This window comes from Xenopus laevis, chromosome 7S (assembly GCF_017654675.1).
Source record: "Xenopus laevis strain J_2021 chromosome 7S, Xenopus_laevis_v10.1, whole genome shotgun sequence".
Taxonomy (NCBI): Eukaryota; Metazoa; Chordata; class Amphibia; order Anura; family Pipidae; genus Xenopus; species Xenopus laevis.
In genome coordinates, this window is record NC_054384.1 from 109,715,743 (window position 1) to 109,741,598 (window position 25,856).

General features: G+C 41.6%; 2 protein-coding genes across 7 annotated transcripts in view; one reads left to right on the top strand and one right to left on the bottom strand.

Annotated features, from left to right (window-relative positions):
* arhgap33.S (Rho GTPase activating protein 33 S homeolog) overlaps positions 1–3,955 on the bottom strand; it is a 52,799-nt gene extending 48,844 nt beyond the window's left edge. For 2 of the 3 annotated variants that reach the window (XM_041571750.1, XM_041571749.1), the window contains exons 1-3: positions 3,895–3,955; positions 3,699–3,780; positions 3,471–3,567 (exon numbers count right to left, since the gene is read on the bottom strand). In XM_041571750.1, the coding sequence (XP_041427684.1) occupies positions 3,471–3,559 (89 nt within the window). In that variant the 5' untranslated portion in view covers positions 3,560–3,567; positions 3,699–3,780; positions 3,895–3,955. Of the gene's footprint in view, positions 1–73; positions 166–3,470; positions 3,568–3,698; positions 3,781–3,894 lie in introns of those variants that run through there. The other variant, XM_041571751.1, reaches the window with a different exon arrangement.
* Positions 3,956–13,893: 9,938 nt separating this feature from the next.
* lin37.S (lin-37 DREAM MuvB core complex component S homeolog) lies at positions 13,894–25,039 on the top strand. 4 transcript variants are annotated; one of them, XM_018228355.2, is made up of 11 exons: positions 13,896–14,104; positions 18,465–18,572; positions 18,725–18,840; positions 19,068–19,143; positions 19,992–20,042; positions 21,033–21,062; positions 22,172–22,254; positions 23,302–23,459; positions 24,425–24,568; positions 24,659–24,732; positions 24,850–25,039. In XM_018228355.2, the coding sequence occupies exons 3-11, from the start codon at positions 18,807–18,809 to the stop codon at positions 24,929–24,931; spliced, it is 732 nt and encodes a 243-aa protein (XP_018083844.1). In that variant the 5' UTR covers positions 13,896–14,104; positions 18,465–18,572; positions 18,725–18,806; the 3' UTR covers positions 24,932–25,039. The 4 variants fall into 4 exon arrangements, with proteins under 4 accessions (XP_018083847.1, XP_018083844.1, XP_018083846.1 ...); XM_018228357.2 differs by lacking the exon at positions 18,465–18,572; XM_041571753.1 differs by lacking the exon at positions 13,896–14,104 and having other exon boundaries at positions 18,446–18,572.
* The last annotated feature ends 817 nt before the right edge of the window (positions 25,040–25,856 follow it).

A 25,856-nucleotide genomic window follows, 5' to 3' on the forward strand; every position in this document is an offset into this window, starting at 1 on the left:
CTTTCAGTATGCAACAGCAGTGACATAAAGCAATGCCCTCCAGCTGTTGTATTATATAGAGGAGTGCACCTACCTGTGTGTGTGTTGGATTCAGAGCGGAGGTGCCACTGAGCCTGCAGGTTGCAGATGTAGCTCTAGTAAGAGGCAGTTACATGAATGTGGAACTTACTGTGATGCTTCTCTCTCTTTACTAGAGGAAACGTGTCCAGCAGCTTAAAGGGGAAGCGCTTGGTTAACCCTTTTTCCTGCTAGATGTGCAGAGGTGAGCCAAATCTAAACCCTGCTGAAAAAGGCTGAATCTGAATCCTGCTGAAAAAGGCCAAATCTTGGCTGAATACTGAACAGAATCCTGGATTCGGTGCATCCCTACTTTTTAGATGGGGTCAGTGACCCCATTTGAAAGCTTAAAGGGTCAGAAGAAGGCGGCAAATAATCCAAAAACGATACAAAAGAAAAAATTAAGGCCAATTGAAAAGTTGCTTAGATTTAGCCATTCTACAACAAATGAAAAGTTCACCTAAACTTATTAAGGGGTGTAGGTTGCGTCTCCATAGACAGCGATAGAATAGGGCATTATGGTCCAATCATTTCCCCACCCGCATTTTGTGGTCAGGCAGACACTTGGGCAGAAGGATGCCAACAGCTGTTCCTGTTTTTATTAAAAAGTGTGCGTCAGGGAAGGAACAAAGAACAACATGTGTCAGTAGGTTTGGGTGCACATAGAAAACATGATTCTTACCAACCCTACTGAACCATGTATGGACCCAAAAAATAAGGAGGGCTCATTCCCTGGGCTGGGTTGAATACAGAAGGATCCAACATCTGTATTGATCTCAGTAGCAGCAGCTGGACACACATATACATATGTATGGGACCTGTTATCCAGAATGCTAGGGACTGGAATCTTTCGTTATTTTGGATCTTCATACCTTAAGTCTACTAGAAAATCATGTAAACATGAAATAAACCCAATAGGCTGGTTTTGCTTCCAATAAGGATTAATTATATCTTAGTTGGGATCAAGTACAAGCGACTGTTTTATTATTACACAGAAAAAGGAAATCAGTTTCAAAAATTTGGATAAAATGGAGTCTATGGAAGATGGCCTTTACATAATTTGGAGTTTTCTGGATAATGCATCCATACCCTTATATACCTCTATCCATCTATCTATCTATCTATCTATCTATCTATCTATCTATCTATCTATCTATCGTCAATAAAGCACCCCCTCTTGCAAATTATAAGGATATTATAAGTTACAGAGGAGTTTAATGACCATATAAAAGCATGAGGCTGAAAGTCATGGAACTCCAAGGTAACTTCTAATATCCTCATATTTTGCAACTGGAGGTACTTTATTTATTATAATACACAAATTTCAGTGAGTCATGTGACAGAAATAACATCACTACTCACCGTTTATAACTGATGACATCAGAACTCACCGTTTGTAAGGATATAATTTACAAGATATTCATGGCTTTTGTGTATTATATATATAAAAAAGGGAAGCATGAGCTTTAACTACTCCAACTTCAAGTCTCAGCATTTAATGAATCCTCCTGCCTTGCTTTCATTGGTGCATCAGACACAATAAAGACCTTACTTTATCAGCCTTTTATCTTCAAAATTAATCAAAGGGTCATAGAACTGGTTGCTAGGGTCCACATTACCTTAGCAACCATGCATTGATTTGACTAAAAGACTAGAATACGAGTAGGAGAGCTCTGAATAAATCTATGACCCTGAGATTAATTTTCAGCTTTATGACACAGTAACAGCAGCATCCTCGAGAAACACAACTCTCATTACACACTGAACTCTCTTACCTTTACATTCTATTTACCAGTATGACATCTCATGTATAATTTATCTCACCCAAACACAAAGGCTTTCTGTTGCCATGGCAACCTGCAGTGCACCTCTCCCCACCTCATTCCGTTGATATTAACTGTGCAGCCACCAGGAAGCAGATTTGTGGTTGAAGAAGGAACAATATACAAGATAAAAGGCTGATAAAGTAAATTCTTTATTGTATCAGATACACCAATGAAAGCAAGGCAGGAGGATGCATTAAATGCCGAGACAAAGTTGGAGTGGTTAAAGCTCCTGTTTCCGTCTTTTAACTTCCTGGTTAAATAGATAGATCGCCATTGCACAAACCCCCTGCATAATGCACTGCTTATCTGTAAGTCAAAGGGCTGAAGGGAGGGGGTTGTTTATACAGACTAACTCTTGCGACAAAATAGCAAGAATGAAAGCTTCACAATTCTGTTTTATAAAGCCATCATGCCCATGCGTGTGTACAATATAATATACATTTCCTGTAGTTTTCTTTAATGGTTTCCTAGAACAAAATATACTGCCCAGAAAGCCATATTTCCCTATTTCTGTTTCTAGAGTGGGAGCAACCATAAGGGAGGGGTGTCATTTATTAAAGGGATTACGTCATGATTTTTATGATGTAGGTTTTATTTCTAAATGACACTTTTTACACTGAAAATAATTCATTCTACAATATAAAATTTCATTCCTGAACCAGCAAGTGTATTTAGTTGTAATATTGGTGTGTAGGTGCATCTCAGGTCATTTTGCCTGGTCATGTGCTTTCAGAAAGAGCCAGCACTTAAGGATGGAACTGCTTTCTGGCAGGCTGTTGTTTCTCCTACTCAATGTTACTGAATGTGTCCCAGTGGGACCTGGATTTTACTATTGAGTTTTGTTCTTAGAGCTACCAGGCAGCTGTTATCTTGTGTTAGGGAGCTGCTATCTGGTTACCTTCCCATTGTTCTGTTGTTTGGCTGCTGGGGGGGGGGGAAGGGAGGGGGTGATATCACTCCAACTTGCAGTACAGCAGTAAAGAGTGACTGAAGTTTATCAGAGCACAAGTCACATGACTGGGGGCAGCTGGGAAACTGACCATATGTCTAGCCCCATGTCAGATATCAAAATTAAATATAAAAAAACGTTTGAGAAACAGATTTCAATGCAGAATTCTGCTGGAGCAGCAATATTTACTGTGTTTTGAAAAAATAGTTTTTCCCCGTGACAGTATATCTTTAAATATAAGTTAAATTTGCCCCAGTTGCAATAACCCATAGCAATCAGGGATTTATTTACTCATCCTTATGGCTACTTCCGATTGGATGCCATTGATCACAGCACTGGGACATATTTGCCCACTGGTTCCTATCAGAGCAACTCATCTATCTTATTAGCAGCAGATGTAGATCTGTGCACAGACATGGACCTTCATAGAGAGGGTTAATGGCAGTGATGTAAGTAGCGTTATCCCTAGGGAATCTGCATTCTAAGAATTTCAGAGGACAAGTGACATCAATCAACAGCCCCTGATGGATTTAAAAGGAAAGAAGATGATCTGTGCAAATGTACATTTTATTCATAGAACAAGGAACCCGTCGTTCCACTCATCACTTATACAAGAAGATATAAATAGAGGGACTTACACATATATAAAAAGGTAGGCAAGGGATGCATCATGGGAGGGGTGAGGGAGCAGCTCTGTTCTCGACCTCCAGTTCAGAAAGCCTTTCATCTACAGCTCTGCAAAGAGAAGAGAGGGAGGAATTAGTGATGTTACTGGATCTCCAATGCTATAAGCACAATGTTGGGCGATGAGGAATTTGTACAGGATTTCTATAAATATTAGATAATAAAATAAATTGTGTCATTACTGGAGTCTCCTTCGTAGAGCTTCCCTCTGTTCCCGCAGCACACGCAACAATGGGTCGTCCTCGAACTCTGTTCCATCAGAGTCTGAAAGGAAAAAGAAACATAACAGGATATTGTCATTATTGTAAGAAGATGTTGGCTGCTCAGGGAACAAAAAGGAGTTTCAAAAAAAAGTGTTGGGAGTGGTGAAGAATGTACCTTCTGCATCTTCCAGTAGCTGTGCAGCGATTTCCAGTGGCTGCAGCTGATTGGATGGAGGTGAAGGGGGAGGGGCTTGCTTCTCAGGTAGAGGTGAAGAGGGAGGAGCTTCCTTCTCTTGATTATTTGCAGCCGTGGGTTGTGGAGATGGTGAGAACAGTCTCTCTGAGATAACCTTGGGAGGAAAGGGAACCCATTCAGGCCACACGAAGAAGCAGATAATTAGTGAGGTTCAGTACATAGCAGATAAAAAGTGCAATAGCATACAATAGTTTCATTACACGTTATCTAAAATAGTACTTTGTAAAGCTGACCATACACAGGCCAATAAAAGCTGCCGACAGACTGAGGGCCCACGATCGGATCAGCCCGATATTGCCCACCTCAAGGTTCACTTGACACACAGTACATAACAGATAAAGTTCTAAAGAAACCCATTGTATACTAGTTATCTGCTGTGTATCCTGTGCCTTTTCTCATTTTTTCAGCTTTGAATGGCTGCCCCCATGGCTAAACAGCAGCTTGTTTATATAAACTATAGTAGTACTTATCTGTTATCTACTGTGTATCCTGTGCTTGAATGGCTGCCCCATGGCTACACAGCAGCTTGTTTATATAAACTATAGTAGTACTTATCTGTTATCTACTGTGTATCCTGTGCTTGAATGGCTGCCCCCATGGCTACACAGCAGCTTGTTTATATAAACTATAGTAGTACTTATCTGTTATTTACTGTGTATCCTGTGCTTGAATGGCTGCCCCCATGGCTACACAGCAGCTTGTTTATATAAACTATAGTAGTACTTATCTGTTATCTACTGTGTATCCTGTGCTTGAATGGCTGCCCCAATGGCCACACAGCAGCTTGTTTATATAAACTATAGTAGTACTTATCTGTTATCTACTGTGTATCCTGTGCTTGAATGGCTGCCCCCATGGCTACACAGCAGCTTGTTTATATAAACTATAGTAGTACTTATCTGTTATCTACTGTGTATCCTGTGCTTGAATGGCTGCCCCCATGGCTACACAGCAGCTTGTTTATATAAACTATAGTAGTACTTATCTGTTATCTACTGTGTATCCTGTGCTTGAATGGCTGCCGCCATGGCCACACAGCAGCTTGTTTATATAAACTTTTGTAGCGTTTCTGAAGCAAACACACCAGTTGTACCAGTGCAGGGAAACAGTATGTTACATATTCTTTACTTTAAAAGACTTTCTTTTTTTGTGTTACGGTTCCTTTAAGTTACTGAACAGTGAAACATTCTCACCTCCCCAACAGCACGATGAACTGAAGGTACCAAGGGCACTTGCTCTGCAATTTTTGTTACTTTTCTTTTGGCCAGTCCCAATTTTGTCTCTGTCTGTTTCTGCTTCTCTTTCTTGCGCTGTACCTGCTTGCTCTCTTGTTGCTCTGCCACCTTCAGGTCTGGATGATTTGGCTGAGGACGGGGCATTTTTTTGGGCTCCCTGGTTGGAAAGTGCTTCTGGTGATGCTTAGCTAGATCATAAGATCCTTGAGGAAGATGTAGAGAATCACCAGGTTTAACCCTTTCCTTCACCTGTGTGTTTGTGATACAGGACAATGAGGGATGGCTGTGTACAGAAGGAAGGATATCGCACTGAAGGTGAAGGTGGGGAGGGACAGTACAAGTTTGAATGCTTAGAGATGGACTAGCGATGGGTATGTTGTCAAGGCAAGAACTAGGAACACAATCCTGCTCATCAGGAATGGCAACACTTGGGGCAGTGGTGACTTTCTGGGACTCTCTGAAGTGCTCTGAAATAATAGAATCCATGGTGGGGGGCACCTACAAAGAGGAAAGCATAATAAGGGAAAACATGTGTAACCACACCAGATAAAAACAGTTATCTATTCAATAATGTTGAGACAAGTAGCTCCGCAACACTAAGAAAAGGTGGTTACACACATTAAAAAAAAAAAAATAGTCCTGCCCTGCTTTATGGCAGCTGAGATTCTAGCTATCTGTATAACAGAACATTCTGTCCCAGTGTCTGCACAGATCCTATCTGATCCCCATTGTAAGCAGCAGTCCTGTCCTGCTTTATGGCAGCTGAGATTCTAGCTATCTGTATAACAGAACATTCTGTCCCAGTGGCTGCACAGATCCTATCTGATCCCCATTGTAAGCAGCAGTCCTGTCCTGCTTTATGACAGCTGAGATTCTAGCTATCTGTATAACAGAGCATTCTGTCCCAGTGGCTGCACAGATCCTATCTGATCCCTATTGTAAGCAGCAGTCCTGTCCTGCTTTATGGCAGCTGAGATTCTAGCTATCTGTATAACAGAACATTCTGTCCCAGTGTCTGCACAGATCCTATCTGATCCCCATTGTAAGCAACAGTCCTGTCCTGCTTTATTGCTAGCTGAGTTTCTAGCTATCTGTATAACAGAACATTCTGTCCCAGTGGCTGCACAGATCCTATCTGATCCCCATTGTAAGCAGCAGCCCTGTCCTGCTTTATGGCAGCTGAGATTCTAGCTATCTGTATAACAGAACATTCTGTCCCAGTGGCTGCACAGATCCTATCTGATCCCCATTGTAAGCAACAGTTCTGTCCTGCTTTATGGCAGCTGAGATTCTAGCTTTCTGTATAACTGAGCATTCTGTCCCAGTGGCTGCACAGATCCTATCTGATCCCCATTGTAAGCAGCAGCCCTGTCTTTTAGCTTTTTCTTGTCCATAGTAGCTGAAAAAATGGAAGACTATTGCATTTTTGTTTATTCTTACGAGTGCATAGAAAGTGAGGAACAGACACCTGTTTGGGGATTCTAACTGGAGGAGAGTAGGTCCGTTTCTGGGCTGGAGGTGCCAGGGTTCCTTCCCTTGCCTGTTCCATCTTCCTCGCCAGACGCCACTGATACAGAATGTCATGCTCTGATGCTAATGCAGAAAATCTTCCTACAGCTGCAGGGGCCAGAGCTGGAATGTGCCTCTCCGTGGACAGACCTATGACTAATATCAAGAGTACAATAGTTAAATCAACTCAGTATTTTTACACTTGATATACACATTTAAAATACCATTTTTTTTTTTTTTTAACATCCCCGGCTTTTCATTTTCCTCATTTTACACTTGTTTTGTGTTCTCACCAATATAACTCGAAATTTTTTTCCCCTAAATTTAAATTTTTACCAGAATTTAAACCATTTTTTCTGGTCCCCTGAAAAATGTAAAATGAGGGATCTCGTGCATTTAATTTTAAAATTTACATACAAAACAAAGAGTGCATAAAACAAATAATGGATAGCCAAGACTTCACTTTAAACAGTTTACTTGGGCAGAAACTTATTTTGATATTCTGATACGATAAACTGACATCACTTTAGCAGAAATAAAAATGTGTATATAAACCCCTCTCTAAATGACTTAGAGGCTAAGCCTTAAATGATATATAGAAGAGCAAAAAAAAAATCACCCAAAATATCACTCTAACTGGTGTTTGGTCTCTGTCCTCATCCTAAACACATCCCATACAAGTCATCTGCTGCCCTTTGCTCCTCAAACATTTCAATTACATTTAGCTTTCAAAGCCAAAGCACTGTCCTTTACTTACATTGCTTGATGCATTTGGATTTAATAAGCAAGCAGAAATCTAGAGGGAGCATCATAAACAGATGTTTATGGGATGGAAGTTGCCATTCTGTTGCATACATGCCCAGTATAAAATACAAATGGTCCTTCACCAATATGCATGTGCTGCATTTTCATTAACTACCTGGCTGAATTGGCACCGATACACTTGCTCCGCTTTGGTCAGAACCTGTGCTTGAGATGTTGGATGATGGAGAGGATCCAATGCCTTCAGAACTCACAGCACCCACACTGCTAAGAGATGATTCACTGAGGGAATTCAAAAAGAAAGTAATAAGCAGTGTGTTTCCCAGCACCCACAATCAGGCCTGGACAGTGACCAAAATAGAACCTGGTGTTTCAGGTAGGCCGAGGCCCAGACAGCCACCCACATGCCCACTAAATAGTCTATGGCATCTTATAGCAGCCCACAGATTGTCAGTCCGAGACTGCCCACAATGCTGAGAGACTATTCACCGTGGGAAACAAAGGATATCCAACCAAAAGAAGATATTTAGGATTATGTTTAAAGGCATGAAATGTGCAAGTCTTTGTATTAATTTAATCTGTGGCCAAAAATAAAGTTCTTTTACAAGCCTGTCTGTGAGATCTGTTTTGGTTGGATGTACCTCCATCTTGAGCTGTAGGTCTGGGGCATGTGCACCCAGACCCTACGTACTACTGGTGAGATTATAAACGTATTGGCCTTACACTGGGTTTTTTCCTTTTAGTGACAAAGGATACCCCTACAACTAAAATAACCCTTTACTCACCTCCGGAGTATAAGCTTCCCTGCTTTCTCCTGAAGGCTCATGATGTCCACCTGATCTGAATACAACTTGGAGTAATTCAGAGACACATCCTAAAAGCCAAAAAAAAAATCAAACTGTAAAAGCTGCTTGATTTATTGCCTTGTTAATTTATATATACATCAGACATGTACAATATACCTGATGGGGTGGGCTCATCTCAAGATTATGGAGGGAGAATCTTGAAGAAACCATGGCTCCTATGAATGAATTTATAAAAAATATATATAAGTGTGTGTGTATGTATAAATAAAATTACCTATGCAGCCTATATGTATAGCCCATTTTTAATACATCACGCACAACAGGAAAGGAACACACTGTAACACATATAGTGAAGTGAGGCACAAGAAAAATTACACAAGGACCATGTTCTTCAGTACTCTATCACGTTATTCACTAAATATTTGCTTAATTACCTGTTACAGAGTGGTTCCTGACTACATCAGGGCTGTCAGGCGATGTCTGCAGCCACCAGAAATCTTTCATTCCAACACTGGGAGGAGAGCGCTCCAGACGGCTGGTGGGGCGTCCACTTCGAAACCTTTCTAAATACCTGGGTGAAAAGAAATGTAAAATAGAGTAAATAAACCCCTATAAGACATTTCTCTTCTTAGTTATAGCATTTAACAGCTGGAAATGGTGCCATAGTCTCTGGCAGTTGAACGGGGCAGGTACAAAATATTAGGAATTTATGTCACTGAAGGTCTTGTCCCCTAAAGATTAGAAAGTGTGTAAACCTTAGGATTTTCTTAGCCCCTGCAACAGTGTAAATCCTCTTTATATATTAATAGTGCTGTGTACCTGCCAATCAGTGCCTTTGACAAAATAATACTTCCCAGTGGGTTTACGGTAAATCTAACATATTTTTGTGCTAGGGTATTCAGTGTATTCAGTATATAGTAGGAGGATAGCACCTATTACAGCACATCAGGTTGAAATAAAACAGGACAGGTGTGTCACCTTGCAATGATGGAGTCCTGAGAGGATGGCTCAGTAGAGAAAGGTACCAGCCCAGTCTGATTTACTCTCAAATCAGTATCAGACTGTTTCTCATCTCTTTCTGGTGTCTTAGAAGAGCTCCCTTCAGTGGAAGGCCAGGATTCATCAAATGGGCCTGAAGAATCGGACTCTGGGACCCCAGACACCAACCGCTGGGTTCCTCCCAGAAAACTAAGGTCCGGCGGACTCAATGAATCGGAGAGATTAGGTGGCAGGGAATAAAGCCGACTTGGGCTGAGAACCTAAAAAAAATAGGAAGTATAACTTTTCTAACTACACTCATTTTATATGGCACTCAGACAAGTCAATTTAGCTTAAAACCTTTAGCTCTTATCCTATGTCCATGTTTTATAGAGAATCAGTCAATGTTGATATGAAAAATGTATAACGCACCCAAACAATATCCCTGCTCCCCTAAACTTACAGTTTGCTTCTGGTCTTCCGTTAGAGCCTTTGTCTTCGATGGGCGATAGTGGGTCCTGTCTCTTACTGGAGATGGGAATGGATTCCCCTGATTGGAGAATACAGGTTCACTGTGGAGCATGGGTACAAATAAAAGATTAAATTCTTCCAGGTCACATACCTGTGATTGTATCAGAACAAGAATGCTTGATAGAAACCTGAAGCCACACAAGGATGCCAGGGCAGTGAAAGTATTAAAGCGCTGCTGGAGAAGAGTGGGTATCAGTGACAGACTATGGAAATGGAATAACATTGGATGAATTATTTAGGAATAGAGCAATGGCTCAGGTTCCAGCAGGTATATTGCTCTGAGAAACACAATTCATGGACAGAGGATAAAATGCATTACGTGTGGGTGAACTTTAGGGTCATTAAATAATCGTTACGCGGTTATGCCAAAGTTCTATCCCTGTACTACATTAAGGGTCCGCATATTCCAATGACCCACAGCTGGAGGACAAGAAGTAGGAAATCCTGGATTTATAATGCTCTCGGAATACACTTAATAGGCAAGTAAACAGCGTTAACTAATTCCCATTGAACATATAGTTGAAAATTGCTTGTTTTGGGTAAACAAACAAATTAAGTACAACTTGTTAGAGACTTTACTTCCCCTTTAAAGGAATAATTTCTTCTCTTTTCCCCGTAGGTGGAACAGGAAATATATTGCTGAAATCCCTAAAAAATGGCAGTGCTACAAAGGCTTCAGACATTCTTATAACCAGCAGTTCCATCTTTTCATCATTGGGCCCTCTAGTTTGTTCAATACTCCAAAGTAATCAGATTTCCTTCACAGATTTCTTAAAGGAATTGTTCAGTATAAAAATAAAAACTGGGTAAATAAATAGGTTGTGCAAAATAAAAAATGTTTCTAATATAGTTAGTTAGCCAAAAATGTAATGTATTAAGGGGGAACTTCACAAAAATATAAGCTTTTTGAAAGGTAAACATCATTTCAAGCAACTTTGCAATATACATCAATTAAAAAATATACAGACTTTTCATGATTTTTAATGGTTTCTGACAGTTCCCTTAGCCTAGCCCCTGCTCTCCTGCTGATCTGTCTGACTACTTTGCTAAGCTGTCTGACTACTGTTACTTTGTATCAACAGACATCTGTCTTTAGCCTGTATCCTCCAAACCCCACAATTCCATGCACATGTGATTTCAATAAGGAACAGAACACAGTGCAATGCATTGTGGGGTATGTAGTTCCTGCATGCAGTGTTTAGTCCCTCCTTCCCTGCCAGGATTTCAAATGATGCAGAAAGAGAAGAACTGTTAAACAGCTGGATTTCAGCATAGAAAATGGCATTTATTCATACTTTTTAAAGAAACAAGTAACTGTGCTGAGTATATTAGGGGTTTCTGTGTTATGTCTGCCTCTTTATCAAATTTTGGAGTTCCCCTTTAAAGGCAGCTGTTAGAATTGATACAACAGTTGCTAATATTCCACAGATACTGGTGAGAAATGTATCAACAAAATGTAGCAAATTATAACAGTTCAGATGCTCCTGGATCACTGAGCTGCCAGAGACTGAAACACCAAAGACACGAACATTAAAAGTTATACTTAAATTTGGGGAAAACTGTACAAAATAAAAGATGTAAAGCAATTGAAAAAAGTTTTTGTATATGGTGAACAATCTAAAAACAACTGAACTGAAAAAAAGTGGAAGGTGAACACCCCCTTTAAAGGAGAACTAAACCCTAAAAATGTATATGGTAAAAAATGTTATATAGTGAACTTATTGCAAGAGGCTAAAGTTTGAGCTTGTCAATAGCAGCAATGATCCAGGACTTCAAACTTGTCACAGGGGGTCACCATCTTGGAAAGTGTCTGTGACACTCACATGCTCAGTGGGCTCTGATTGGCTGTTGAGAAGCTAAGCTTAGGGCTCGTCTCTAATTATCCAGCAGAAAATGAGCTTCCCTGGCTGTAATATAAGCTGATGCTACAGGTTTGCTGATTATTCAAACCATGTAGTAATTATGTGTATTAATTACTAATCAGCCTTATATTGTGACATTTCTATTCTATGTGTACTGTATATTGCGAGTGGCTCCCTAAGCTCAGTAAGTGACAGCAGCACAGAGCATGTGAATCAGTGAATCAGCAGAAAAGAAGATGGGGAGCTACTGGGGCATCTTTGGACACACAGATCTTTACTGCTAAAGGGCTGTGGTTGCTTTGGGCTGGTACAGAAGACCAAAAACTTTACTACTATAATTTATATAAACAAGCTGCTGTGTAGCCATGGGGGCAGCCATTCAAGCACAGGATATCCTTGTTATCTACTGTGTATCCTGTGCTTGAATGGCTGCCCCCATGGCTACACAGCAGCTTGTTTATATAAACTATAGTAGTACTTATCTGTTATCTACTGTGTATCCTGTGCTTGAATGGCTGCCCCCATGGCTACACAGCAGCTTGTTTATATAAACTATAGTAGTACTTATCTGTTATCTACTGTGTATCCTGTGCTTGAATGGCTGCCCCCATGGCTACACAGCAGCTTGTTTATATAAACTATAGTAGTACTTATCTGTTATCTACTGTGTATCCTGTGCTTGAATGGCCGCCCCCATGGCTACACAGCAGCTTGTTTATATAAACTATAGTAGTACTTATCTGTTATCTACTGTGTATCCTGTGCTTGAATGGCTGCCCCCATGGCTACACAGCAGCTTGTTTATATAAACTATAATGGAGTTTCTGAAGCAAACACACCAGTTTTACCAGTACCCGACAACACTACATTATATGACTATTCCTTTAGAACACCTTTATTTTTTTGCATTACTGTTACTTTAATACTTGCTTGCACCAGACCTATTGTGTTGATTCTTTCCTTATTCCTTAACCATTCAACCAGCCAAATGCACTTCCCCAAAGCACCCACCTACCTGCTGCTCATTCTCATGGTTGGTAGAGCTGTACTTGGTGCAGAAGAGTGAAGCATCTGGTGCACAATCAGTAGGATGTAAGAATAAGGCCTTAAATAAAGACAATGGCACCTGTATTAGTTGTATAAGTACAAAGCTTTGACTGTTCTGATGTGTATATAATGCTAAGGGAATGTAATGGGCTAAGACATTTAGGGTCCATTTTATAAGGACCAGGCACAACTGCAGGAGAAAGGCCCCCAAATTGCAGGTCCATGCACTTTGGGTTGCACTAAGCACTTTAAGGTCCCTTACTGCATCGTGACCAGGTCTGACTCTGTGAGGCCAAGGAGCCCTGTGCAGGCTGTGAGGGCAGAGCTCACTGCATATTAAAGGAGAATCTGGCTAAAAATGTCCTATTTTCTATAGTGAACTTATTGCACGAGGCTAAAGTTTGAGCTTGTCAATAGCAGCAATGATCCAGGACTTCAAACTTGTCACAGGGGGTCACCATCTTGGAAAGTGTCTGTGACACTCACATGCTCAGTGGGCTCTGATTGGCTGTTGAGAAGCTAAGCTTAGGGCTCGTCACTAATTATCCAGCAGAAAATCAGCTTCCCTGGCTGTAATATAAGCTGATGCTACAGGTTTGCTGATTATTCAATTCTGATGCTAATTGCACTGGTTTCTGTGCTGCCATGTAGTAATTATGTGTATTAATTACTAATCAGCCTTATATTGTGACATTTCTATTCTATGTGTACTGTATATTGTGAGTGGCTCCCTAAGCTCAGTAAGTGACAGCAGCACAGAGCATGTGAATCAGTGAATCAGCAGAAAAGAAGATGGGGAGCTACTGGGGCATCTTTGGAGACACAGATCTTTACTGCTTATGGGCTGTGGTTGCCTTGGGCTGGTACAGAAGCACCTTACAAACATACGTACCTACCAGCACCTTCCCTCTCACACAAAGGCAAGTAATTGGCTGTCAGGGGATGATGGGAATTGTAGTTCAGTCGGAATCAATGACAGGCTGTATATACCAATACTGACAGTGCCCAGTTCGGGGTATTTATAGGAGACTCTTAACCCACATTACAGTCATGACGGTTTGTCATTCCATACACTTCCTCTCCATCCCTGGAGTCAAACCTCCCGCGCTTCCGGGCGCTAGTCTCCTAGCAACTATCAGCGAGCAAAGCACGACGGGAAACGCCTACCTTACCGCTTCCGGCGCCAGCGATTAACGTCGTGCTCTGCGGTGGACTGCCAATCAAGCGCATCAGCTGAGCTGAGGGGGGGGGAAAAAAACAAGGAGAGCGTTTGTGATTGGTCGCAGATGGATGACGAACTGATCGTGAAAGAAGCGCATTGGTCAAGCCGGGAGAGGATTCGGCCAATAGCAAAGGGACGAGGCGGAGATTTGAGCTGAGCGCGCACCGTTCGGAGTCGGTAAGTTCAGTCAGTAACAGCGGCGGTGGTTGGCTGGGACTTAACGTGGTTCTCGGGTTTAGCGGGACAGTATAGGATAAATAGAACAGCAACTAGCGGCTCTAAAGCAGCTGCACTACCGCTCCCAGCAGCCACTGTAACACCAACAGCTGGAATACTAGATGGCAGCTCTTAGCGTCTCTTGCAAGAAAATGTGTGGTTGGAGTGAATAACGCACAGTGTCCCCTTCATGAAAATGACTGGAGAGATGAACTACAACTCCCAGCGTCCCCTCTGTGCCATATGGTAGTGTCCTAGCAGCCAACCAGCCCTCCCACTGTTCCCTAAAGGACTTGTCCAATTTCTATAGCGGAAGAGCTGAGCTGTAACAAACTCTCCTAAATGGCAGCGACTGGGGAAATCATGAACTACAGCTTCCTGCGCCCTGATACTGCCCACCCTCTGCACCGACCCCTAATACTCCCCACCCTCTACACCGACCCCTAATACTCCCCACCCTCTGCACTGACCCCTGATACTGCCCACCCTCTGCACCGACCCCTAATACTCTGCACCGACCCCTAATACTCTGCACCGATCCCTAATACGCCCCACCCTCTGCACTGACCCCTGATACTCTCCACCCTCTGCACCGATCCCTAATACGCCCCACCCTCTGCACTGACCCCTGATACTGCCCACCCTCTGCACCGACCCCTGATACTCCCCACCCTCTGCACTGACCCCTAATACTCTGCACCGACCCCTGATACTCCCCACCCTCTGCACTGACCCCTAATACTCTGCACCGACCCCTAATACTCCCCACGAACCCTAATACGCCCCACCCTCTGCACTGACCCCAAATACTCCCCACCCTCTGCACCGACCCCAAATACTCCCCACCCTCTGCACCGACCCCTAATACTCCCCACCCTCTGCACCGACCCCTGATACTCCCCACCCTCTGCACTGACCCTCGATACTCCCCACCCTCTGCACCGAGGGGTACATTTCTCTCATTATAGTCTAGCTGAGACACACAGGTAATTGTGTCTCGACTCTACACTGCCATACTTTTGTGATGTCCCAGAATCCTTTGCTGAACCCTCGCAAAGTGCATGTGCGGCACATCAATTCTCTGCATAGAGGGTGCCGGGGCACCAGTGGCAGGGCACAGAGAAGAAAAGTACCCTGGGTGGGTGCAGTTTTGGAAGAAGAGGAGCACTACCCCAGGGTCTCAAGTAGCCAACTAGAATCAATGTAATATAACTTTGCCCACCCAGTCATTCTCTCTTTACTTGTCCTTCAAAATATCATACATTCAGCTCTTAAAGGGGAAGTAAAGTGTAAAATAGAATAAGGCTAGAAATGCTGTATTTTGTAAACTAAACATAAACATGAACTTACTGCACCACAAACCAAATCAAACAATTGATTTATGCTTTCAAAGTTGGCTACAGGGGGTCACCATCTTGTAACTTTGTTATACATCTTTGCAAGACCAAGACTGTGCACATGCTCAGTGTGGTCTGGGCTGCTTAGGGATCGTCATAAATGATCAAAACAGCACAAGTCACATAATATCTGCCAGAAGCCGATACAGCAAGACTGATTAATAATCAGAATATACAGACTGCACTGGGTCCTGTGTTGTCATGTAATCTAATGGGGATTTTATAGTTTTTGTATTGTTTAATACAAACTTTCTCCAACTCTGCAGAACCAGTGGCTGCAGCAAAATAATCCCCCAAATAGAATCCCAGTTTATCTGTTTAAATCTGGCTCCATGATCTTTGTCCCTGCAGCTGAAGGGGATGTAAAGGCAAAAATAAAATCCAATACAAATCTCTACACAGTCACCGACTGCTCTACAGGGAAACAAACAAAGCTGCTTGAGTTCTGCATGGCTGGGAAGTAAGGCTGGGGCTCCCCCTGCTGTACATAAGTATGATTGTTTCCCTGCAGAGCAGTTAGGGACCGTCTGACAATTCCTATCCACAGCAGTAAATGAAGGGAGAATTTCACTGCATACAGTCAGGTTTCTTATAAAAACGGTACACATTTTTTATTAAAGTATATTGGAGATAGGCTTCTTTTTCGTTAAAGAAAAATGGGATTTTATTTTTTTGCCTTTACATGCCCTTTAATCATAGGCAATTCCTAACAACCAGACGGCTGAAATTGCAAACTGGAGAGCGGCTGAATAAAAAGCTAAATAAGTCAAAAACCACAAATAATAAAAAATTAAAACCAATTGCAAATTGTCTCAGAATATCCCTCTCTACATCATACTGACAGTTAATTCAAAGGTGAACAACCCCATGTTTTGCGTCCCCTGTTAAAGGGCCGCCCAAGGCAAGCAGTTGATTTGGAGCATGTTGCATTTCCTCGTGTGTTGCCCGTGTGTGTGAGACGAATGTGACGTATGGGTTGAATTTGTATCAGGTCACTTGGTACATGAAATATGCAGCACTTGTACATTATCCAGCACTCGCTATCCAAACTTGTCTCCCCCCCCCAGAGCATAGTAAAATATATATATATAGAGTTATATAAGGGATTTTATTGCCACTAAGGGGAATGGGGCAGTTTAACCATTTCATGTTCGTTCACAACCTCTCCACTATTGGTCTGTCCTGATCTTGTGTTTATCCTTTCCTGTGATACACAAACCTCTACAGTTTTTTTTTTGTTTAGGGGGTGCCTAGTTTCCCTTTAAATAGGCAGGGCACGTGCTGCTGGGTGTTTTCTTACCATACAGTCATATGAAAAAGTTTGGGAACCCCTCTTAATTCTTTGGAGTTTTGATTATCGTTGGCTGAGCTTTCAAAGTAGCAACTTCTTTTTACTATATAACTTGCCTTATGGAATCAGTAGTATTTCAGCAGTGACATAAAGTTTATTGGATTAACAGAAAATATACATCATAACAAAATTAGACACCCCAACAGAGATATTACATCAATACTTAGTTACAAATGTAACAGCCTCTAGACGCCTCCTATAGCCTTTGATGAGTGTCTGGATTCTGGATGTGGCTATTTGTGACCATTGGTCCATACGAAATCTCTCCAGATAAGTTAAATGTGATGGCTGCCGAGCATGGACAGTCTGCTTCAAATCATCCCATAGATTTTCCATGATATTCAAGTCAGGGGGACTCCAGAATATTGTACTTGTCCCTCTGCATAAATGTCTCTGTAGATTTCCAAGTGAGTTTAGGGTCATTGTCTTGTTGGAATATCCAACCCCTGCAGCGGAACTTCAACTTTGTGACTGATGCTTGAATTTACAGTGAATTTACATTCTAAGGTCCATATCACATTCCCATCTGTCCCTACCCCAGTGAGCTTACAATCTATGGTCCCTTTCACATTCCCATCAGTCCCTGCCCCAGTGAGCTTACAATCTAAGGTCGATATCACATTCCCATCAGTGCATGCCCCAGTGAGCTTACAATCTAAACTCCCTATCACATTCCCATCAGTCTCGGCCCCGTGAGCTTACAATCTAAGGTCCCTATCACATTCCCATCAATCTCTGCCCCAGTGAGCTTACAATCTAAGGTCCCTATCACATTCCCAACAGTCCCTGCCCCAGTGAGCTTACAATCTAAGGTCCCTATCACATTCCCATCAGTCCCTGCCCCAGTGAGTTTACAATCCAAGGTCCCAATCACATTCCCATCAGTCCCCGCCCCAGTGAGCTTACAATCTAAGGTCCCTATCACATTCCCATCAGTCTCTGTCCCAGTGATCTTACAATCTAAGTGGCTCAACTTTAAGTTAACTTTTAAAGTTATAGAATGGCCAAAACTAAGCAACTTTTCAATTGGTTTTTATTTTATGTAGTTTTTTGAATTATTTGCCTTCTTCTTCTGAATCTTCCCAGCTTTCAAATGGGGGTCACTGACCCCATCTAAAAAACAAATGCTCTGCAAGGCAACAAATGTATTGTTATTGCTACTTTTTATTCCTCATCTTTCTATTGAGGCCTCTCCTATTCATATTTTCAATCTCTTATTCAAATCAATACATGGTTGCTAGGGGAATTTGGACCCTAGGAACCAAATGGCTGAAATTGCAAACTGGAGAGCTGCTAATAAATAATAAAAAAAATAAATATCAATTGCAAATTGTCTCCGAATATCACTCTCTGTCTACATCATACTAACAGTTAATCAAAAGGGGAACAACCCCTTTAAATTGTTCCCCTGCTGAAGGGACTGATTATTATAAATATATATATATATATATATATATATATATATATATATATATATATAAATAGAGGCTGATGAGATGTATATGTATTGTACAAGGTAAGTGAGAGTGGCATTGTTACAGTGCAGGAGAGCTAACATTTCCTTGACTCACAGTCTGGACTCTCAATCATCTGAAAGACATGGAGGAAAGTCAGAGCTGAGAGATCCTGCAGGGGTGATGCTGGGAGAGCAAGGGCAAGTCTTCCTATAGCCTGAAAGCCGGTACGTGGAAAATATTATACCATTTATTTAGAGATAGTATTTATCTTATTAGCAGTAACTGGCTGGCAGTGAACGTGTATAAATGTAAGGCTCCTGTCACGGTGTATATGCTTTAATCTCAACTCGTTTGCTTCTTATGTTTTACCTGTCAGGGTCTCTGGGAGTTGTACTGGGCAGCCCTCGTACACTGCAGCGCCCCCTGCTGGTCACCTGGAGTCTCCGCTTGTAGCAGACATGTCACTTGCAAAGGTGAAAGTGGAAAAAACAGGTAAAATGAAAGACGGGGTTGTCTGCTGTCTCTCTGTCTGGCTGATTGCAAGCTCTGAAGTTCATCTTCCAGCTGCCTCTGTTATTTACCTTGTCATGGTTACAGTCCCATTACTGAACTAAGTGCCCCAGTATAATGTATAAAGTACTATCCCATATACCATATACCATATATCTATTGTGTCTTCTCTTCCATTGCTTTCGCCCCTTGCAATGCTCCTGTATCAGACCTGGAGGCAGGGAGCGCTCGCAGCCGATTGGATGCAGTACTGCAGGGTCTCCTGGATAAAAATGTCGTGGACAGGTGAGTCAGGCTTGTGGAATATGGGAGTCGGCAGTACCTGTGGCGCTGCTGAAGGATTGACCTATATATATATATTTATATAGTGAATAAAGTACCCCCTATTGTAAAATATAAGGATATTATAAGAGGAGTTCCATGGCCATATAAAAGCACGAGGCCCTATATTTTCCAACAAGGGGTACTTTATTTATTATAATACACAAGTCATGTGACAAAAATAACATCACTAGTCACCGTTTAAAACTGATGACATCACTAATCACCGTTTATAACTCATGACATCACTAGTCACCGTTTATGGATATAAGGATGTAATTTACAAGATATTCATGGCTTTTGTGTATTATATATATTTATATAGTGAATAAAGTACCCCCTATTGTAAAATATAAAGATATTATAAGTCACAGAGGAGTTCCATGGCCATATAAAAGCACGAGGCCCCATATTTTCCAACAAGGGGTACTTTATTTATTATAATACACAAGTTTTATTGAGTCATGTGACAAAAATGACATCACTACTCACCGTTTATAACTGATGACATCACTAGTCACCGTTTATGAGGATATAGTTTACAAGATATTCATGGCTTTTGTTTATTATATATATTTATATGCAGGAAGGGTGTTTGTGAGACTAACCCACTGATTCCTGCTGTGTTACCTGTAATGGGGACCATTGTGGGGCTATGAGAGGAGGAGGAGGAGGAGGAAGTGTTAAATACATCAGTCTGAATACAACACAAAGGGCCCATCTGTAAATTCCCCAGTACTCTATATATTTGGCCTCAATGTTCAGTGTGTGTCACAGCCATGTAATACGTGTGCCCCTTCTATTCTGTGCAGGGATCAGATGGAAGATGAGAGCGGAAAAGCTTCTACCGATCTGCACTGCAAGTAAGAATTCTCACAATGCTTATAGGAATAAGTGTCTTTATCCTAAGCAATGGTATCATTAAAAGGGGTTCTTTGCCTTTAAATTAACTGTTATTATGATGTAGAGAGGGATATTCTAAGACAATTTGTAATTGGTTTCCATTTTTTATAATTTGGGGTTTTTGAGTTATTTAACTTTTTATTCAGCAGCTCTCCAGTTTGCAGTTTCAGCCATCTGGTTGCTAAGGTCCTGATTCCCCTAGTAACCATGCACTGAATATTAATAGGAGAGGCCTGAATAGAAAGAAGAGGAAGAAAAAGTAGTAATACCAATACATTTGTAGCCTTACAGAGCATTTGTTTTTTAGGTGGGGTCAGTGACCCCCATTTTAAAACTGGAAATAAAGGCCGAGTGAAAAGTTGATTAGAATTAGCCATACTATAATATACTAAAGCCTAACTAAAGAAGGAGGCAGAAATGTTGTACATGATGTTTTGTGCTTCTGTACCAGCCCAAGGCAACCACAGCCCTTTAGCAGTAAAGATCTGTGTCTCCAAAGATGCCCCAGTAGCTCCCCATCTTCTTTTCTGCTGATTCACTGATTCACATGCTCTGTGCTGCTGTCACTTACTGAGCTTAGGGAGCCACTCACAATATACAGTACACATAGAATAGAAATGTCACAATATAAGGACGTGTAACTGTCCTTGTGGCCTACAGCTCCCAGCATTGTTCAGCATATCATCAAGGCTTAAAGCATGCTGGGATTTGTAGTCTAATGACATCTGAGGAGTCATGGTTCTACATCTGCCAATTCTTAACCAGGAACAGAAGTCTGAATATTTCTGCCTCCTTCTATTGGACCGCTCTCTTTCCCATGGTCATGTGGTAGTGGAGGACCCCATCCCCCACCATTTATTGGAGATTGTGTATTGAGGAATACTTCCCCTTTATGGGCAGCTGATCATTTAGTATTGTTTGTGCTTCATGCTGTGTTTTCTTTCCTTCAGGGATTCATCCCCTTCTGCTGCTGGAAAAAGGTATCAATACCATTTCTCTTTACTGTAAGGGGCACATTTATTAAGGGTTGAAAGTGAAAATTAAAATTTTCGTTTTTTGGTCAAAACTCTCAAATTCGAATTGTGAATCATCCAAACTCGATTCGAGTTTTAATTCAGATTTCGAGATTAATCATACTCTGGCCTTTAAGAACTTGAATTCGACTATTCGCCACATTAAACCTGATGAATTTCTGGATAAGTCAATGGGAGAGGTCCAGGGATTCAAATCCACTATTTTGGATTCGGCGAACCCCCGAATCCTTCACGAAAGATTTGCCCAAATACCGAACCGAATCCTAATTTACATATGCAAATTATTGGTGGGAAGGGGAAAACATTTTTTACTTCCTTGTTTTGTGACAAAAAGTCGCGCGATTTCCCTCCCCACCCCTAATTTGCACATGCAAAATAGAATCCTGGATTCGAAAAAATTCAGTTTTGTTAATTCGATTCAAGTTTTTCTAATTCCAATCGAATTTGATGCGAGTTATCGGGTCGATTGAATTCATCCGAGCTGAAAAAAATTCGAATTTGTTTATACATTTGATTGGTTGAATTTTGAGTTTATGGGAGTTTTAAAAAACTCACATAAATTCGACCGTTGATAAATGTGCCTCCCCATGTCGCAAGGCAGGTGCTTTATGGTGCACCGCAAGCCAATGCTTTCTCACATTTTATATCCAAGTTATAATACACAAAAGCCATGAATATCTTGTAAATTATATCCTTATAAACGGTGAGTTCTGATGTCATCAGTTATAAACGGTGAGTTCTGATGTCATTTCTGTCACATGACTCATTGAAATGTGTTTTTTATAATAAATAAAGTACCCCCAGTTGTAAAATATGAGGATATTAGAAGTTACCTTGGAGTTCCATGACCTGTATAAAAACACTCGGCCTTCGGCCTCTTATTTTTATATGGTCATGAAACTCCTCGTTAACATAATATCCTTATATTTTACAAGAGGGGGTACTTTATTCACTATGTATATTTGTTCCTCCATCACACAGCTGTGCTTAGAGATTAGTTAGATTGGGCAGAATTCTTGCTGAAATTGGGCTCTTGCTCTCCTTATCCCCACTAGGCCCTCGGCACGACTTTCTCACCATCGCCGCAAGAAGAGAAAGGAGGAAGATGGAATCACAGAGAGCAGCCAGCCCAAAGCAAGTGAGTCCTAGTGGGCAATACCAACTGCAGGGGGCTGTGGGGGGGACTCGTGTTACTTATACTGCCACCGTGTGGGGTGACCAGTGTCTCACAGGGGTGATTGACTGACCACTCACTGTACATGATCCAACTCTCTGTACATGATCCAACTCTCTTTCCAAATCCCAGTCATAGCGCCTAACTGGAACTAACTCCAAGAAATAGGGCCACACTAGTTGACCTTGGTGTTTATTAGGGATGCACTGAATCCAGGATTCAGCCAGGATTTGGCCTTTTTCAGCAGGATTCGGATTCAGCTGAATCCTTCTGTGTGGCCAAACCAAATCCTAATTTACATATGCAAATTAGGGGCGGGAGGAAAATGGCATGACTTTTTGCACAAAACAAGAAAGTAAAAAATGTTTTCCTTTCCCCACCCCTAATTTGCATATGCAAATTAGGATACAGATACAGTACGATGTTCGGCTGAATCATTCGCAAAGGAGTAGTATCATAACACATAAATTATGTTTAAAAAGGAATCCAGGTCTCCAAAAGCAGATATTATCACTGGGGGACGTCTGGGAAGTTGTCAGGAGAAAGAAAGAGGCTGATGTTCTTCTGCTTAGGAATAAAATTGGAAACCTTTCTCACATCTTTCCTAAGCAGAAGAACATCAGCCTCTTTCTTTCTCCTGACAACTTCCTTGACTACTTGCTGGTCAGACTGGTGGGAAACTGACCAGCAGGTGGCGCTGTTGTAACACAATTCATTCATATTAACAGTACATGTATCCCTTAATATCTTGGAACAAAAACAAAATAATTCATGTACATTGCAACATTTCTTAGAATAGCCCCCTCATCAATTTTACATTCAGTTATTTTAAAGGTTTACTTATCCTTTAATGTTGCACATTTTGTAAACCTGTGACATACATCTGGCTTGTAATGCAGTTGTCTTTTCATGTTAATAAACTTACCTGAACAAAAGAAAAAAAGGAATCGCTGGCACTTGAATATACACAGCAGCCTGACAGTTACATTTCAGCCTTTCTCTCCCCATCAGACACTTTCATCATCCGCCTGTTTGATAGGAGCGTGGACCTGGCACAGTTCTCAGAAGAAACCCCTCTGTATCCCGTGTGCAGAGCATGGCTCCGAAATGCTCCGACAGCAAGACCCCCTGAGCAGCCCCAGACTCCACCACCAACAGATGAATTGTTGGTAAGAAGAGCAGTTCTTATGCATTCTCCCAAATATGTACCACTCTGAAAATAGTGACATCCCCTGAACTGCTCAACTATTAACAATTGTCCTGCTCTACAGTACCTATACTGACTCTGAGTAACCCTAGGGGACTGTTCCTGCTGAATTGTGCTTAATACAGGGGAATACCTATACTGCCATAGTTTTATGGGATCTCTCTGTACAGACTATGAGCAAACTTAGGGGACTGTTCCTGCTGAATTGTGCTTAGTACAGGGAATACCTATGCTGCCATAGTTTTATGGGATCTCTGTACAGACTATGAGCAAACTTAGGGGCTGTTCGTGCTGAATTGTGCTTAGTACAGGGAATACCTATGCTGCCATAGTTTTATGGGATCTCTCTGTACAGACTATGAGCAAACTTAGGGGACTGTTCCTGCTGAATTGTGCTTAGTACAGGGAATATCTATGCTGCCATAGATTTATGGGATCTCTCTGTACAGACTATAAGCAAACTTAGGGGACTGTTCCTGCTGAATTGTGCTTAGTACAGGGAATACCTATGCTGCCATAGTTTTATGGGATCTCTCTGTACAGACTATGAGCAAACTTAGGGGACTGTTCCTGCTGAATTGTGCTTAGTACAGGGAATATCTATGCTGCCATAGATTTATGGGATCTCTCTGTACAGACTATAAGCAAACTTAGGGGACTGTTCCTGCTGAATTGTGCTTAGTACAGGGAATACCTATGCTGCCATAGTTTTATGGGATCTCTCTGTACAGACTATGAGCAAACTTAGGGGACTGTTCCTGCTGAATTGTGCTTAGTACAGGGAATACCTATGCTGCCATAGTTTTATGGGATCTTTCTGTACAAATCATGTGACTTGGGTGCTTCAGCATAACTGCAGGTAGCCAAGCCAACAATGTAGCGGCTCACTTATGCAGAACAAGTGCATTTATTATGTTATTTGTACAGGGTGATGGAGTGAACGGGAACATTCAGAATATTTACCATTTGCCCCCGCCATTACCGGGCCCCGTGAGAGAGTCGGGAGAGCCAATGAACCTGAGGATTCCTTCTCCACTGCCCCATCAGGAAGAGCCGTTGAATCTGAACACAGTACGAATGATTTGATTGGTCTATCCCATCTACAAAGAGCCAATGGCTGTTGGTAATTAACAGCTGTTTTTTTCTCTTCCCCTATAACAGCCACCTGAATTGGCCCCCAGCATATCCAGCCTCATTTATGAGAATATGAATCGATGGAAGAAGATCCGGCAAAGGTATCCATGACTCTGATTGGCTGATACGCTCTGACTGCTAATTGTAGGGTGTATCAGTATTAGTTTGATAGGGTAGAACTGCAACTCTCTCTTAGGCTTCATGTATATTTTGTACAGGTGGAAAGACGCCTCTCACCGTAACCAGCAGCGCTTTGCCCAGAGCATGAAAATCCTGAAGGAGATGTACGAGCGCCAGTAATGGAGCCTGACGTGTCTGTTTGGGGAATTGTACCCCACATTCTCTGTACAGATGGAGCAAATGGTTTTAAGCAGATTGGGGTGTTGCCATAAACCCTCCTTACGTTGAGTTTTACAGTTTCCAGTTTTATGTGTGTTCAGCTAAAGACTCTGTATATGTATATCAACCCCGAGTCTTTCCTTCTCTTAAAGTGGTAAACACACATGTAAAGAAACAGTTCTGTATGATCCCGTAGCCTGTTGTTTTCCTTTTCTGCACATTTGCAGTTATGGCTGCTGCCAATTACTTGCCGCTCCTCCCACAAGTGTGCCACTGAACACATTGCTGCCCTACATCATACCTACATCATACCTACATCATACTTACACCATACTTACACCATACTTACACCATACCTACATCATACCTACATCATACCTACATCATACCTACATCATTACTACATCATACTCACATCATACTCACATCATACCTACACCATACCTACATCATGCTTACATCATGCTTACATCATACTTACACCATACTTACACCATACTTACACCATACTTACACCATACCTACATCATACCTACATCATTACTACATCATACTCACATCATACCTACACCATACCTACATCATGCTTACATCATGCTTACATCATACCTACATCATACCTACATCATACTTACACCATGCTTACACCATGCTTACATCATACCTAAATCATACCTACATCATAACTACATCATAACTACATCATTACTAGATCATACTTACACCATACCTACATCATACTTACACCATACCTACATAATACCTACATCATACCTACATCATACTTACACCATACCTACATCATACCTACACCATACTTACACCATACTTACACCATACCTACACCATAACTACATCATACTTACATCATACTTACACCATACCT

Bases quoted from the DNA above. Each gene is read 5' to 3' on its own strand.
- lin37.S (XM_018228355.2), top strand. From the start codon at position 18,807: ATGTCACTTGCAAAGGTGAAAGTGGAAAAAACAG. The intron at 20,043-21,032 runs GTAAGAATTCTC...TCTTTCCTTCAG, and splicing joins TCTACCGATCTGCACTGCAA to GGATTCATCCCCTTCTGCTG. The intron at 24,569-24,658 runs GTACGAATGATT...CCCCTATAACAG, and splicing joins AGCCGTTGAATCTGAACACA to CCACCTGAATTGGCCCCCAG.